The sequence below is a fragment of the Mus musculus genome, chromosome 9 (assembly GCF_000001635.26).
Source record: "Mus musculus strain C57BL/6J chromosome 9, GRCm38.p6 C57BL/6J".
In the NCBI taxonomy this organism is placed as follows: domain Eukaryota; kingdom Metazoa; phylum Chordata; class Mammalia; order Rodentia; family Muridae; genus Mus; species Mus musculus.
Genome location: NC_000075.6, coordinates 113,881,776 through 113,898,425, shown reverse-complemented (window position 1 = coordinate 113,898,425; position 16,650 = coordinate 113,881,776). Strand labels below are relative to the sequence as shown.

Genomic DNA, 16,650 nt, shown 5'->3' with positions numbered 1-16,650 from the left:
AAATCTGCCCACCTCTGCCTCCTAAGAGCTGGATTAGAGGTTTGGGCAACACCATGTATGGTCTCTGCTTTTCTTCCATATTCTCAGCTACAAATTTCTGTTTGCTTTGCCTTTTGACTCACTGTCTTTTGATGGTTGATTAGATAACCGATTTAAATGTTTCCTCTTATTACAAGCTCTGAATTAGTTGCCGTTATAAAGTATCTGACAAAGCAACTGAAGGGCAGAAGGGTTTACTCTGGCTCCCAGCACAAGGGCAGAGGTCATTCTCAGGTAAGTGGAAGCACCAGGCAGCGGGTCACACAGCACTGTTGGGTGCAGTCAGTCGCAGTTTTCTTTGTTGTTGTTTTTTTCCTTTGAAAAGAGGTCTCACTCTGTAGTACTGGCTGGTCTGAAACACACTAAGTAGACCTGCCTTTATCTTCTGAGCTGTTGGGATTAAAGGTGTGTGCCAGCCTAGCTTCTATCTTATTCACCGACTACCGTATGCATGGGTGTTTGACTGCACATACGGCTATGTACCCTGAGCTCTCTTCAAGATGCAGCTTCTGCTGCGTCTCCGAGTTTTATTATGCCATGTCTTCACTTTTATTCAATTTAGTGTATTTTCTTTTTTGTTTTATGGTACATACATGTGCTTGTGTCCATGTGTGCAGCTGTGCATGTATATATACACGTGCTAAAGTGTGTCCACATGTGAGGCCAAAGGTCAGGCTAGCTTTAACTCAGAGATCTGCCTGCCTCAGCCTCTCGAGTGTTGGGGTTAAAGGTGTGTCCCAATATCCCCAACTCCCCTTTAGTTTTTGAGATCATCCATCACTCAACTGGAAGTTCAATGACAAGGAAAGCTTAGCTGGCTAGTGAACCCTAGCAATTGCCTTCAATCTGCCACCTTTCCAGCACCCAGATTACAAGCATGTGCTACCATGCCCGATTTTTTATAATGTAGGTGCTAGGAATATAAACTCGAGTTCTTACGTCCTTTATCAATGGAGTAATTTCCTAGCATAAACAACTTACATATTTTTGAGTCAATAGAAAATACTAGCCATAAGCCCTAGGCAGAAATGTTAAAAATATTAGCATATACACTAACTATTAACATATACTAAACAAGACATATTTAAAAGCTCAAGCTAGGCAAGATGGATGTGGCAGAATTCTTGATACCCAGGAGGTTGAGGCAGGAAGACCAGGACTTCAATGTCATCTGCTAGAGTAAGTTCCAGGCTAGCCCAGGGTATGTAAGAGTTCCAGGCTAGCCCAGGGTATGTAAGACTGTCTCAAAACACCATAACTCAAGAAAATGAAAATCAAGACAATAAACTCTAAGACAAAACTCCAGAACATGAAAAGCAATGCAGACATTAGCTCTAAGAACAGAACTTCTTTAAGAAAGGAGGCAGTTAGCAAATCACTGGGCACAGGAGTGAGAACTTGGAAGGCAAAACAAAACAAAAGGTCAATGTCCACATAGGCAAGTGTTGATTGTCACGGATTGTAGGGACTGCTGGAAAGGATAGGGACAGGCACAGGGGAAGGCACGTCCTCAGTGGTGTCAATAAACACAAGGCTCGTAGCTAACAAAAGAGCAGTTTAAAAAAATACTTAAAATATCTCTCCATCCCACTCAAACAAACCTTCCGAACATCAGAGCTTTTGGGCTCTGTCGTCCAAGTGATGACCCGAGACACTGCCAGGCGAGTTTCACTGGAATTTGTAAAATCTCTTGGGTCCATCTGCTTTGCCAGAGTTTCTATGTACTTAAGGATAGCCACCTTTACCTGTTGAAGAAGGCACAATAAAAGAGGAGAGTGAGAAGGACACTTGGGACACTAGGTAACATATCACAAATAATTCTGACAAGTGCGGCATCAGCAGTTACAAAAAATCTCCAAGGAATGATACGGCTGCCTGCCCTGACATGAGGTGAGGACCCTGTTTCCATGAGTATTGGAACTTACTCCATTTCCAGAGTATGAGCAAGCGCTAAAGATTTCCTCAACAAACTAGAAAATGTCTCCTTGAGCTTCCTGTCACAGTGTGTGCATGGCTAGTCCGCCATGGTCATTTCTTTTGGGTGAAATATGGCACGACGAGCCTGTAATTACAGTGGGTAACATAACTGTCCTCTAGATTTAAGGTGCGGCCTCTAGGCCAGGTTGACCTCAAATGCGCTGTGCAGCTGAGAATGAACTCCCTTGAGCTTCTCTAATCCTGTTGACTCTACCTCCTGCGTACTGAGTACAGTATAAGGTGCTGGGTACAGAACCGAGGACCTGGTGCAGTCTAGCCAAGCACTCTCCCACTTGAGATACATTCCCAGCTCTCCCAATTCACTCTCTTACGTAAAGTGCATGAAAGGCAGCTGAAGAGCTGGAAATGGACCTGTTTCTGAGGCATGTATGCTTCCTTCTAGGCTCAGCCATTTTTAATTCTTCCAGTGAGCAATTATTAAATTCTATCTCTTCTCTCCGGTATGCTAGTGGAAATAAACAGGCTGAGAATCATTGTTTCTGGTCACATAGTCCAACATTCTACAGTTTCTAAACAACCGGGGTTGTTTATTTAACTTTTGTTTTGTTTTGTTTATCTAAGACAGGGTTTCTTTGTGTAGTCCCGGCTGCCCTGGAACTTATTTTGCACACTAGGCTGGCCTAGAACTCAGACACATGCCTGCCTCTGCCTCCCGAGTGCTGCAATTATCTTTATGGATTACTCTTATGTGTATGAGCATTTCCCTCCATGTATGCACCATATGAATACCTGGTGCTCATGGACACCAGAAGACAGTCAGATCCCTTGGGATTGTAGTTGTGGAGGCTGTGTGCTGCCATGTACATGCTGGGAACTGAGCCTAGGTCCTCTTCTGTCTCTGAGGTCCGTTAGTTTTAAAAGTTGTTATTACTATCACTATTTGCCTTGCTGCACATTAAATCTACTATTGCCTTGCTAATGTCAGGCAAGCACTCGGGCACTGGAACATCCACAGGACTTTAAATGATCTTTAAATTTTTTTTTCTTTAACTGTGTGCTATGTATATGAATGTGTGTTTACATGTATGGGTAGGTTTGTGTATGAGATTATGGAGGTCAGAGTCTCACTATATGTAGCCCTGGTGTTTGGAACTCTGTGTAGGCCACGCTGGCATTGAACTCACAGAGATCCATTTACCTCTGCTTCTGAAGTGCTGAGATTAAAGACATTTATAATCATGCAATGCAAGTACTGCAGTTTTAGAAAGTTTCCACAAAAAAGTGGTGTTAACTATAATAAGGAAGCAACCACAGAAACATAACCATTGCAACATTCCCATTTTAGTAGGACATCTCACAAAGTCATGCAATCTGTAACTAATTGTGCAACTATACATTCCATTTCAAAGAACAAAATAATGTAGTTGCAAAGGTTTATGTACTATTTCAGCATATTTGTCGATCTGGAAAAAGTATTCAGAAAAAAATCACATGCATTTAACAAATACACGTTAATTTAATTAAAATTTAAATCACCCTGCATTGTTATTTAGTCTACTGCTATTTTCTTTCTTTAAAAAAGATTTACTTCTTTAACTTATTTCTAATTTTATATTTACCACCATTATTATTAGCTGGAGACAGGGTTTCTGTATGTAGTCCTTGCTCTTTTGAAACTTGTTACATAGAGCAAGCTGGTTCCTGGCCTCTGCCTCCTGAGTGCTGGAATTAAAGGTGTATGCGCACCACACTCAGTAACCTGGTAAAAACTTGACAGCATTTTGTATATGTGCTTCTATGTGAATATATGTGCTCGTGTGTGCGTGTGTGTGTGTGCGTGTGTGTGTGTGCGTGTGTGTGTGTGTGTGTGTGCGTGTGTGTGTGTGTGTGTGTGCGTGTGTGTGTGTGTGCGTGTGCGCGTGCGCGCGTGTGTGTGTGTGTGTGTGTGTGTGTGTGTGTGTGTGTGTGCGTGTGTGTGTGTGTGTGTGTGTGCAGGCCAAAAGAGGAAGGGTACTGGATTCCTTGGAGCTTTTTAATTAAGCAGTTGCTCAGCTTGTTACTGGCTGCTCAGATCCAAGCTCTGGTTGCTATGGTTGTGAGACGATTGCTCTGAACTACTAAGCCATCCTTCCATCTCTTTACCTTCTTATGGCTTAAACAAGTTTTTATCTGCATGTATGCATGTGGGTCTGTGTGAATGTATGCCTCGTATGTGCAGGTGTGGACGAGGACAGTGGATCCCTTAAGCTGAAGTTCAGGCTTTTGGGAACTTCCTGACTTGGCTACTGGAAGACCAACTCCAGTCCCCTGAATGTTAAGTGCTGAGCCAGCTCTTCAGCACTTCCACCTTGACCAAGTTCTTTATAATTAATCCTGTCAGCCACCTTCATGAGGTTCTCACCTGGGCATGAAGTATGACAGCAGTGTAACTTATTCCTGTTGTCTAAACGTGTAACAAAGATGGCTCCCATAGCTTTGCTGCTCACTGGACTTACACGCACTTCACAGCACTTTACAAAGCATCTGATTCCAGGCCCACAGGAAGCTCCTTTTCCCCTCACCAGCTTCCCACATCCCTATTTTTCTCTTTCCTTGTCTTTTTCTTTAGTTTTTCAAGTTTAGTCTGCCCCTCCTATCGTCTGTCTCTTGAGTCATGCTTCACAGCTCAGGTATCCTGGAACTCTGTGTAGCCCATACTGATAAATAACTGATGATCTACCTGCCTCAGTGCCTCCTGTGGCAGGATCGCAAGCCTACACCACTCCACCTGACATCTGTTTCTAAAGATTGCTTCAGGCTTCATTTACAAAACTCCTTCCCTTATATTTTCAGCAGCTACTGAATAACCAGATAACTATATGAAATCCTTTATTACCATTTAGTTAATCAAGTATTATAGGTAATAATGATAAAAGAGTCTATGTTTTCTATTTCCAGAAATGCCTTGGATATAGTATGAGCTACAATATGCATTAGTATTAAATAAAACCTTATTCTGCATGTCACTTTTCAAAACAACAACAACAAAACACCCAGAAGGTCCCTTTTATATAGTGGCTCTGAGAAAATGCCACTGCGTTGGGTGCTTGTCACCCTTATTAGAAACATAATTGTGATTCAGAGGCATAACTGCATCCCAAGATGTAAAGGGAAAATTGATCCTGGGGTGTGAGGCTTGTAGAGCACATCTGTGCAGAACAAAGCAGAAACCCCAAGGCCTGTACCAGCAGTGAGCTCCCCATCTCCTGACTCTAATCTCAATGGACCAGCTCATGAAAAACATTTTGGTAGGGCTGTGTGCATGCTAGGCAAGCACTCCATCAATTAAACCATATCCCAGGACATACATACATACGTGTGTGTGTGTGTGTGTGTGTGTGTGTGTGTGTGTGTGTGTATACATGTATGTATGTATGTCTGTATGTATGTCACTAAGCATCTAGGCAATGCTATGTGTGGCCCAAATAATTTATCAGTCTCCAAAAACTATAACTAAGAGAAAAAAAGACTTGGAAATCACAAACATAAGATTAAAGAAGATTTTAAAAAGTAACTGTTTTGCCAGCATAGGGTTAGATGGCCATATTTTTTGATGCTTTTAAAATGTGGTTACCCAGAAAGCTTTTCCGAAGGCTGGGTGAAGCCTCTGGGGAACATTTGAAATCAAGTATGTGCATGTGTACAAGACTTAGGAAGGTTAGTACTGACATCAATGCATACAACGTTATGGGAAACGCTGCAGAGAGTTATGAGAAGAAATAATGCAGGCTAAAATAAGAACCAAAGAAAACCTTTGAGCTCCAAAAAGAGTGAAGCTGGTCCCGCAGTGCTGGCGCAACTATCTGAAAGTTTATAAAAACAAAACCCACTGATCGAGCAGTTTCTTCTGTGACAAAAATGTAAATATTATCCTAACTTTATAATAAAATACTTCAGTTCGTTGCAATATTTTCAGAAGAAATCAAAGATTTACCTTCAAGCTTGGCGTTTGGGTCTGGTCAACTGTAAATCTCATTAGGATATTAAACTGAAGATCATTTGGAAAAGACTCTCTGAGAAAAGAACAACAGCAAAAAAAAGTTAGAAAACAACCAACCCCACACCAAATAAAGCTGATAGGTCTACATTTTAACAGATTCTACAGAAGACCCGAAGAGCATGTATGAACTGAGAGCGGGAGCGGCAGTCGATGAAGCACACAGCTCAAGAGTAAAGGCATCTCAACTTACAGTCAGCAAAGAGTAAGAAATAACACTAGCTAAGTGATTCTTGCTTGTCTCCAATACGCACTTAACAGAACCAGGTCCTCAGTATCAGTTCACACTTCTGGGGCCGGACGGGCTCAGTGGTTAAAAGCACACAGACTGCTCCTTACAGTAAAACTGAGCCTGGTTCCTAACTCCTATGTGGGCAGCTCACAACCACCTCTACCTCCAGCTCCACAGGATCCAATGTCCTCTTCTGCCCTCCTCAGGAACAGCTCACACACATATACACAAAATAGAAAAAAAAACAAAAAACAAAAACAACAACAACAAAAAAAACCATGTAGGAAAAATAAAAGTTCAGTATTTTCAGACGTATTTCTTCTCCTTCAGATCTGAATTTCAGCTGAGTGTGTTGGTGCATACATTGAATCTCAACAGTATTAGATGAGGCAGAGGCAGAGGCAGGCAGATCTCTGTTGAACTGGGGGCCAGACTGGTCTATTAGTGAGTTCCAGCACAGCCAGAGTCACATCATCATTATACTCTGTCCCCCCAGAAAACCAACAAAAATCTGAACTGCAGCTTCACTTAACCTTCATGTGTGGGTGTGAACTGAGTCCCTTTACAGTGAGCTCAAGGAGGTGGAAACCCACCTCTGCTGTAAAGCCTTCTGCAAGGAGGCTCCGGAGAGCCAATGGAATGAGAAAACATTCTCTAACATTTAGGAATCGTGTTTAATTTCACATAAAATTAAACTTCAGCTCAACCCACACATACATCGGGCCCCTCCCCCTGCTTCATAACTGCGTGCAGAACAGTAAAATTGAGCTGTGATCAGAATGCCTGTCTTAGCTGCATTCCTTTCTCTCGTCGCCTAGCCCCTCTTCTCTTCCAGGTTTCCAAAATGCCTTTCCAGGCTAGAACCCAGGTTGTGTGATCTGCTGGCCGGACACAACACAAAACAAACAAACAAACAAACAAACAAACAAACCCCCTTTTCTCCTTTGTATTTATTCATCTGTGTGTGGGCGTGTGTGCTACAGGGCACTTGGGGGAGCTGGGTCTCTATCTTTAGGTTGTGAAGAATCAAACCCAGGTCTCAGGGCTTGAAGGCCAATGCCTTTTATCAGATGCACCTTTGCTGTCTCTTTTGTTTGTTTGGTTTTGGGTTTTTTCGAGACAGGGTTTCTCTGTATAGCCCTGGCTGTCCTGGAACTCACTGTGTAGACCAGGCTGGCCTCGAACTCAGAAATCTGTCTGCCTCTGCCTCCCGAGTGCTGGGATTAAAGGTGTGCGCCACCACGCCCGGCTAATTTATTTTTAAAAGAGATTTATTTTGTGTATATGGGTGCTTTGTTTGCATGTATAGTTGCATATCAGAAAAGGAAATTGGTTCCCATACAGGTCTAGACATTTGTGAGCTGCCATGTAGGTGCTGGGAATTGAACCCTGGACTTCTGGAAGCGCAGTCAATGTTCTTAACCACTGAGCAATTACTCTAGTCCCTTATTTTTATTTTTAATTTTTAAAGATTTATTTGTTTATATAAATACACTGTAGCTGTCTTCAGACACACCAGAAGAGGGCATCAGAGCCCATTACAGATGGCTGTGAGTCATCATGTGGGTGCTGGGAATTGAACTCAATACCACTGGAAGAGTAGTCAGTGCTTTTAACCACTGAGCCATCTCTCCAGCCCACCTTATTCTTATTTTTGAGACTGGGTCATACTATATAGCTTCGCAGCTATGGCTGTCCTGGAATTCACTATGTAGAGCAGGACAGTTTCAAGCTTGCAGAGATCTGCTTCCCTTTGCCTTCCAAGTGATGGGATTAAAGACATGCATCACCAGGCTCAGGTTTCTAGCTATATCTTTACTGCTGGTTTTTTTTGAGGCAGTTTCCTGAATGCTGGCCTTCACCTCACCACATAGTCGAGTATGACCTTGAACTCTGGATCCTCCAGCTTCTATCTCTCAAGTGCTGGGACCACATCAGTTTATATTTTAATTAAGACAAGCTAATATTTCTCAAACCAGTATCAATAACACTTCAACACAGGGATTAAATATTCATGATTATCATCAGCTAAACTTGAAATACATACAGAAAACATTACCTTGTAATATCAAGGGCTTTCTGAACTTTTGCCTGAACAGAGCCAAGCAAATCAGCACCCATTTTTTTCAGCAGCTGTGTCAGCAGAACAAACAACCAATCTTGAAGATCATCTTTGTGGACTTGTATGAAATCTACTAGAGTCTCCAAGAACATGCTGAACACCTGTAGTTGATAACCAAGAGAAGTGGGAAGAAGAAAGAGGAAATATTGACCTCTATGCTCAGTTCAAAACAGAAATAGATGGGAAAAAAGGAATCTGAGGCACAGCGATTGGCAGCCAAGCGGAAAAAACCCCTCGCTCTTGCTTTTCACTGGACTCTGTGATGCAAGAGTGCACCTGCGCTGTCACCAACTTCTGCAGAAGTCTGACAATTAGCTAGTCCATGCAGCACCACTTGGTAAGGAAACTGCCCGTAATGGCTGGCACACCTAATGTTATCAACAACGCCACAGCTTAAGCGAGTGAAACAGACTCATTTCCTAAGAAATGGATGAGCTGCTATGTATATTTTTGAGGACACTCAGCTTTTTAAAAATGGTACTGAGCAAATTAGAAAATTATCGTACTTAGAGTAAACAAAAAAGTAGAAAAATGTATTATAATAATATGCTGATAAGAAATCCTCAGATTTCTCAAAATGACAAATTACATCAACTTTTTAGTAAGAGATTTATTATTTATTAAAACTGCCCCAAAAGTAATTTTAAATAGCCTGAAGTAACAAAAAACATTTATATAATGAAATTAATTGAGAATAAAAGAATGTATTTAAAATTCAGTTAAATCAGAATTTCTAATTGTTTCTGTACCAGTAATTTTATTTTATATTTTGTTTCTCGAAACAGGGTTTCTCTGTATAGCGCTGGTTATTCAGGAACTGGCTCTGTAGACCAGGCTGGCCTCAAAGAACTCAGCGATCCTTCTGCCTCTGCCTCCTGAATGCTGGGATTAAAGGTGTGAGCCATCATGCCTGACTTATACTTATGAATGTTATACCTGATTCCAAGATTAAACATACCAGTATTATATAAGGTAAAAAAGAAAACTTAAGGGAAAGATAAACTAACACTCATATGTGATGTCTCATTAAAATATTTTGGAAAAGTGACCCTTGACAAAGTTTTGTTTCTTGTAAGAAATCAGTACCATACAGGAAGATTGACTTTTAAGTAAAAGGAAAACATTCTTAAAAGTCACAGTCATGCTTGCTCTATCTTGCTATTGCCTTCTCTGTCCCGCTTCCTCCCTGTTCCCTGCCCGCCCCCTCTCCACATGCTCATGGCTGGCCTCTTCTCCTTTAATCCCATTCTCTCTCTCTCTCTCTCCCCCTTCCTTCCTTCCTCCCTTCCCTTTTCTTTTCTTTTCTTTTCTTTTCTCTTCTCTTCCTTTCTTTTCTTTTCTTTTCTTTTCTTTTCTTTCTGTCTTTCTCCCTTTCTCTCTCAAACTTTCTCTGCCTCTACTTCTCTCTCTCTCTCTCTCTCTCTCTCTCTCTCTCTCTCTAACTTTCTCTGCCTCTACTACCCTCTTGACTCCCCTCCCCATGTCCTAAATAAACTTTTTCCATAAATAAATAAATAAATAAATAGTCACAGTCATTTTAGACTGAGAGAAATCAAAATCAGAACAGGTGACTAAAACCATGCTATTTTTAGTTGTTTTTATATAGTTTACTGTTATAAAATAGTCAATAATCGCCTAAATAAGAGCTAATTTGAAATTGTTTCATTCTCGATATTTCTGGCATTTCCTTAATGTAGTTGTAATGAACTCTAGGATTTGCCACTTAGGTTAGCAACGAAGCTTCCTCTATTTAGAATTAGTAAGCTTTAACACTTGAAACTTGGCTAAAGGGGGGGTGGGCAGGGCAAAACACCTAACACTTTAGTTATTTTCTTAAGATGCTGTGTTCTGTGAAACCAGCAACTGTAATGCTCATGGCTTTTTCTTACTATTACTGGAATGCCACTTTGACAGAAATAAAATCATTATATACTCCCAGGTAGTTCTGTGCATCTCCAAAATGGCCTTGGAGCATCTGGCGAGGTAAACTCTGCATCCTTTCATAGACGTCTCACAAAACTCTGCTGCCCACTATGCCCTGGCCTTCTGCCTCTTGACTCAAAGTAACTGCACAATCTACATTTACACTTCTCCCAAGATCTTAACTTTTCTTCCAGAAGACTTCTCTGAATGTCCTAGATAGAAATTTCTTTTGGTCATATAAAATGTTAAGTAGTATAATTGATATACAGAGCTATGATTTACAGTCTACTACATATAAAACTGTACTATTATTTGAAAAAAAAGTATGAAATCCCAATGGTATGTACTAACCATATGTGTTTATATACACATATGTATGCATATAACTATATGTGTGCATATATCTATATGTATGTGCAAATAGCCATATATTTGTATAACCATAGCCATAATATATTGAAAATGATACAGAATCTTTCTACTACCACAAAGAATTCATTTCAGAAGGCAATCAATATGCTCTCCTTTCTTCACCAATGAGTAAAGGAGATATGTATATGATAATATTCTAGGAGGAATAAAAATTATATTTCACAAGATGAAGTTTAAAATTAATGGTCCATAACCACTGTTTATATTTACTTTTACTGAATGATATTAAACATCGGAAAGCACATTGGGGTCGTAGGGGTTTTTGGTTTTTGTCTTTAAATAATCTCGAGAATTGGGAATTATTTGAAGCCTCCAATGGATCAATTTGATATGTCACAAAAGTGGAATTCTTCAGGAAAGAAACACGTATCTGGGTTCTTACAATTGAGGCAGCTTCTTTTCATGGAAGCCTGCTTTATTTTAGGTGTGCCAGCCATCAAATGTGAAACAGAAGAACATAATCAAATTAGATCAATTAGTAGATTAAAAGCACATCTCCAAACAGAATGACAGCCTGCGTAACTGCGAATAGCATTTCGTGGATTGCAAAGGGTCCAACACTGCACGGACTCTTAAGGAGAGAAAACAGAGAAAATGGGTTAATTCCACAGTCATGCAGTAAAGTTAGCTTTTCAACAAATATTGAACCAACTTACTCTCTAGTGAGAGTTCCAACACAGGGGACAGCATGCAAAAAGGAAAAAAGAAAAAAAAGAAAAACACACAAATTAGTCGCCATCAATGCAAAGTTCCTGTATGGGAGAAAAACACTGAAGAAAATAAAAGTAGCTACAAATGTTTTTCAAAGTTTTCTGAAAAAACTCAAAATATTTTTAAAACAAGAGTTCCATGTACAACATAGAGGAAAGGCACGTGATTTCTCTGCACGCTTCATTCATTTTCTTGTCAAGGAAATTTAAAAGGGGGGAGGGGTGGAGGAGTTCCTTTTCTTTTTTTGTTGCCCACAAATCTATCTTATTTATTTATTTGTTTCTTTGACAAAATCTCATTATGTAGCCCTGGCTGTCCTAGAACTCACCATGTAGACCAGGTGGTCCTCGAACTCTCAGAGATCAGTCTGCCTCAGCCTCAGAGGTACCAGAATTAAAGGCCTGGACTTCCACACCCAACCCATTACAAATACTTTTTTGTGGCACAATCCACTATCCTGTGGATTAACTTTTAGAAAAAGGTTAAGAGAACCTTGTTTCCATTCATCAACAGTGTCAAAATTTGGTTCGAAACCATAGTATCTAAAGCTATTTTCTCATCTTCTCGCTGCACCTTCAAAAGCGGCATGACTTCTGTGAAGTTCTGTACTGTATGCAAGTAAAACCAAGTATTCTCATCACACTTTACCTTCCGTAGGGAAGAGTGTTACCATCTCCTGCTCTAAGACTATTAAGCAGCTCGCTCCCTGATCTGGCTACAATGCTTGTCAGAAGACCAGAGATAATGACCTAGTAATACTCAACTGGGTCCTGGTTCAGCAATGACAGGGAGGTTTCTACAGCAATCCAAGGCTCAAAGGCCCAATTCAAAAACAGTTGCCAGTACGTGCAGCTGAGTGCAGATGTACTTTTTTTTAAAGAATTCCTTTATGAATATCAAATGCTGAAACCACATGGTTAAGCAAGTTTCAGTACATGGTATCACATATATTAGGGTGTTGGAAGGCATAAAATGGATTCACAGCAGTAAAAATGAAAACTTGGGGGTCAGAGAGTAGCTCACTATGAGAACCTGAACTCTGATCCCAGCACTCATATAACAAGCTGTGGTCTTGCTTACACTGTAATTCCACTGCTGTCGGGGGCTGGGGAAGACAGGTGAATCTTCAGGCCTTATTGGCTAGCAGCCTAGCTGAAATATTCAAACTACAGATTTAGGAAGATTATTTAAAGAAATAAGGTGTACACAAACGGGGACACCAGATACCCTCTCCCGGCATCTCTGCATGAACAAAGCCATATTCACCTGTACACAAAAAAGCACACAAGCAAACACACACATTCACAAGTACATACACACATTACATACACAGACACAAACACACATCAACACCTATACATAAGCACACACAAAACACAGACACAAACACACACGTACACAGACATACACACATACTAGGAAAACCACACATGTAAACATTCCACTCACAAAAACAGAGTTGGAAAGGCAGTCTCTAAAAACATTTATTTTAAAGAAATTCTTACATTTGATGTTCTAGAACTTCTGTGGTAAGAACCATAGAAGAGATCTAATCTAAAAACTACATATTTTAACTGAATCATCATCAAAATCTTATATAATTTGGATCCTATTATAAACTGTTGTATAAACTAAGGGAGACATTACTAAAAAGTACTACATATAGAATTATTTAGAATACACGCCACTATCCATATGTGCTATTAACGTATTGTAAGTGATAACACTTGGTGTCTTATGGTCTATATTCTATTCATAAGTATGCCACACTCGGAGCACTTGTCCTCACGCTGTTCTCTCTCTATTTGCAGATTCCATTATTGGAGGAGTCAACCTAACGTGGACTGAAAACATTTCTGGGAAGAAACTGCCTTTTTATTCAACACATGCATAACTTTTTTCTTTAATCACCTTTAAACAAGATTTTAGTATCGGCAGATTGTCCTGGAACCAACCCATGATAGATGCTGGGGCCGGGGCCGGGGTGGTGGGGTGAGGTGATACATAAATTAACAAGGTGAATTTATCAAACTATAGACAGACATCAAGTGATCTCCAGTTGCAAACTGTACTAAACTATCTGAGCTTCAGGAAAAGTCCTGCGTCCACTTCAGCTAAACCAAGGAAAGGTTTTTCCTAGTCCTTCCTGTCTGGGACGTCTCTATCTTGGCTGGTCACAAAACCTTTGTCTAAACATATTAAGGGAAATGCCCTGGGCGCTGAAATGAACGGTCCTAGCTGCCCTGTTGGTGAAGTATCCCGTTTCTGCTGGAGTCAACAAGTGGTCTCACTCAAGTCAGACAAAAGCTTCAACAACCTGCACCCCTCAGGCCAGCTGCCTAGTGTCTAATGCTCACAGACAGACTGAAACATTGATCTAAATCTAAAAACCACATGGGGCAATTCGCCATCCATGCCATGACAAATGGTATCTCCCACGCACCTTTGTGGGACTTTACACAATATCTATCCTGTGACCTTACAAAAAAACCTGAATCATAGATAAAACATTTCAATCCAGAATGGCCATCTAACTCCGACTTGAGGGAGATGTATTATTTATACAGAACCCTAAGGATGTGGCTCAGAAAAGAACAAGAACTATTCCACATGGTACGTTTCAAGCTTTAAAGAAAACTGTGCAGCAGAGTTAGGGAAGAAAGTAAGATTCTGGCCAATAGTAAAGAGGTGTGTGGTTAATCTAGATTGTCTCCTTGGCCATACATGGAACCTCAGTAGCTGGGCATACCTGTGAGAGACTTGTCTTGACTGGATCATTTGAGGTCAGAGGACCTGCCCTAAGTCTACGCCACACCTTCTGGTGGCAACCTATATAAATTGACATGGTAGAAAGAAACTTACTTTTTGTCTGCTTGCCCTTTCTCTCTCTCTCTGGCAAGTCCATCTATCCTTCACTGGCAGATGAACACACTTCTTCAGGATCCAACACAAACCAAGACAAACCAAACCACATGGGGCAATTCGCCATCCATGCCATGACAAATGGTATCTCCCACGCACCTTTGTGGGACTTTACACAATATCTATCCTGTGACCTTACAAAAAAACCTGAATCATAGATAAAACATTTCAATCCAGAATGGCCATCTAACTCCGACTTGAGGGACTGAACAAATAGCTCATTCTTGGCCTTCCTGCCAGAGACAGCTACTTATGGACTAGCTGGATTACAGCTGGTAAACCACTCTAACAAATCCCGTTTTAACACAGAATCATTCTATCAGTTCTGTTCCTCTAGAGAACCTGAGTATTCCAGGGAATATAAACCAAATGACAAAATTGGACATTTGGTTGGACATTTTTTAAAGGTTTTAAAATTAAGATGGTTAGGCACGTTATATCAGATAATTTAGGTATAGAAGGTGTGTGCATGCGTGTATGTGCACGATTGGCAACAGATGATTGTACCTTGAATAGCAGTGAGAATGGAGAGACATTCAGAGGCAGAATTAAAAGGAGTGGTATTGTTACAGGAATGCAGATTCCTAAGTTGAGCAGTCAAATGGTGGTAGCCTCACGCGGGAGGGAGAGGGGAAAGGCTAAAGACAGAGCCAACCCCTTCATCTTAAGAATTCTGCATCTGTGCTTTACACAATCACATGCTGGAAATATCTGCAAACATTTGCCTCTATAACTATGCAAATTTCCTCTATAATTTTTAAATAATACACTTTCACAGTTACAATATAATTACATTAGGTATTATGTAGTGGCCCATGCCTTTAATCTCAATACCTGAGAGGCAGAGGCAGGTGGATTTCGATGAGTGCTGAGCTCAAGGGCAACTTGGTTTATATAAAAGATTCCAGACCAAGTAGTTTACATAGTAACATGCAGACACACAGACAGACAGACAGACAGACAGACACACACACACACACACACACACACACACACACACAGACACACTTCAAATAATAAAGTATAAAGTGGAAGGAGGATTTAGGTACAATTCTCTATACAACAGTATTAGCAAAATAGGCAGAGATAGGGTGTGAGAACCAGACCAAAAGAAATGGGCACAATTCTCTATACAACAGTATCAGCAAAATAGGCAGAGATAGGGTGTGAGAACCAGACCAAAAGAAATGGGCACAAGAAAAGGAGGGATTCCAAACAGAAGAAAATGCTATTTTTCCTATCCTAGCCACCTCTGTTTGTTTCTTTTTTTTTTTTTTAAAAAAGATTTAATTATTTTATGTTTATATATTTAATTATTTTATGTACACTGTAGTTGTCTTCAGACACACCAGAAGAGGGCATCCGATCCCATTACATGATGGCTGTGAGTCATCATGTGGGTGCTGGGAATTGAACTCAGGACCTCTGGAAGAGCAGTCAGTTCTCTTAGGCACTGAACCATCTCTCCAGCCCGCACCCATGTTTCTTAAATGAAAGAAAAAGTACCTCCAAACACAGAACAGATTAAAAATAAAGCAGAATAAAACAAAACGTGTCAAACAGCCAACTGGAATATGTAAGAACCTCCTGAAAAGCCAAGTAGATGAGACCGTATAGCACAGTGCAGCATTTCTCAACCTGTGGGTTGAGACCCCTTTGGTGAGGAAATAATCCTTTCATAGGGGTTGTCTAAGACCGTCAGAAAACACATATTAAGTACATTAAGATTCATAATTAGCAAAATGACACTTATGACATAGCAATGAAATAACTTCACAGCTGGGATCACCACAACATCAGGAACTGTATTAAAGAGTCACAGCAGTAGGGGTTGAGACGTCTACGGAGTTCAATATCACAAGAGATGGGATGTACATGTCTGTAGTGAGCAAGTGTTTCAAGGTGAGAGCTCCTTCTATCTTAGCAGGAAAGAAGATGCTCAGAGGCAGGAAATCCTCCGAGATCCACCTGCCCCTACCTCCGGGGTGCTGGGACTAAAGGCATGTGCACTGCTGACAAGCCCACAGCTAACATTGTAAACGTGTGTTCCCAGTGGTATAAACTCAGAGTCTACTCAGCGTCCATCTGGACTGCACAGCCTTCTTAGTCTAAATCCTAAGAGTTAGGATTAGAGCTGCACCCCTCAATTTTCCTTTAAAGAAGCTTGAATGGATGGATAAAAAGAACAATTTCAAAACTATGCATGATGCAAAACAACTGAAATGTTTGAAAATACCAGTATTAACGGCTTATAGTTTTTTTATTACTATACTTTTTGATACCACATAGAAATAA

The 16,650-nt window shown here is 40.5% G+C and overlaps 1 protein-coding gene across 30 annotated transcripts in view; it reads right to left on the bottom strand.

Annotated features, from left to right (window-relative positions):
- Clasp2 (CLIP associating protein 2) overlaps window positions 1-16,650 on the bottom strand; it is a 179,621-nt gene that overhangs the window by 21,272 nt on the left and 141,699 nt on the right. For 24 of the 30 annotated variants that reach the window (XR_379881.4, XM_006512384.4, XM_006512387.4 and 21 more), the window contains 4 exons: window positions 11,379-11,381; window positions 8,305-8,468; window positions 5,951-6,029; window positions 1,641-1,784 (listed from right to left, as the gene is read on the bottom strand). Coding sequence is in view for 29 of the 30 variants with exons in the window: in XM_006512384.4 (XP_006512447.1) it covers window positions 1,641-1,784; window positions 5,951-6,029; window positions 8,305-8,468; window positions 11,379-11,381 (390 nt within the window). In the remaining variant the exon portion in view is untranslated. The remainder of the gene's footprint in view (window positions 1-1,640; window positions 1,785-5,950; window positions 6,030-8,304; window positions 8,469-11,378; window positions 11,382-16,650) is intronic. The other 6 variants (XM_006512385.4, XM_006512392.4, XM_030244699.1 and 3 more) reach the window with 1 other exon arrangement.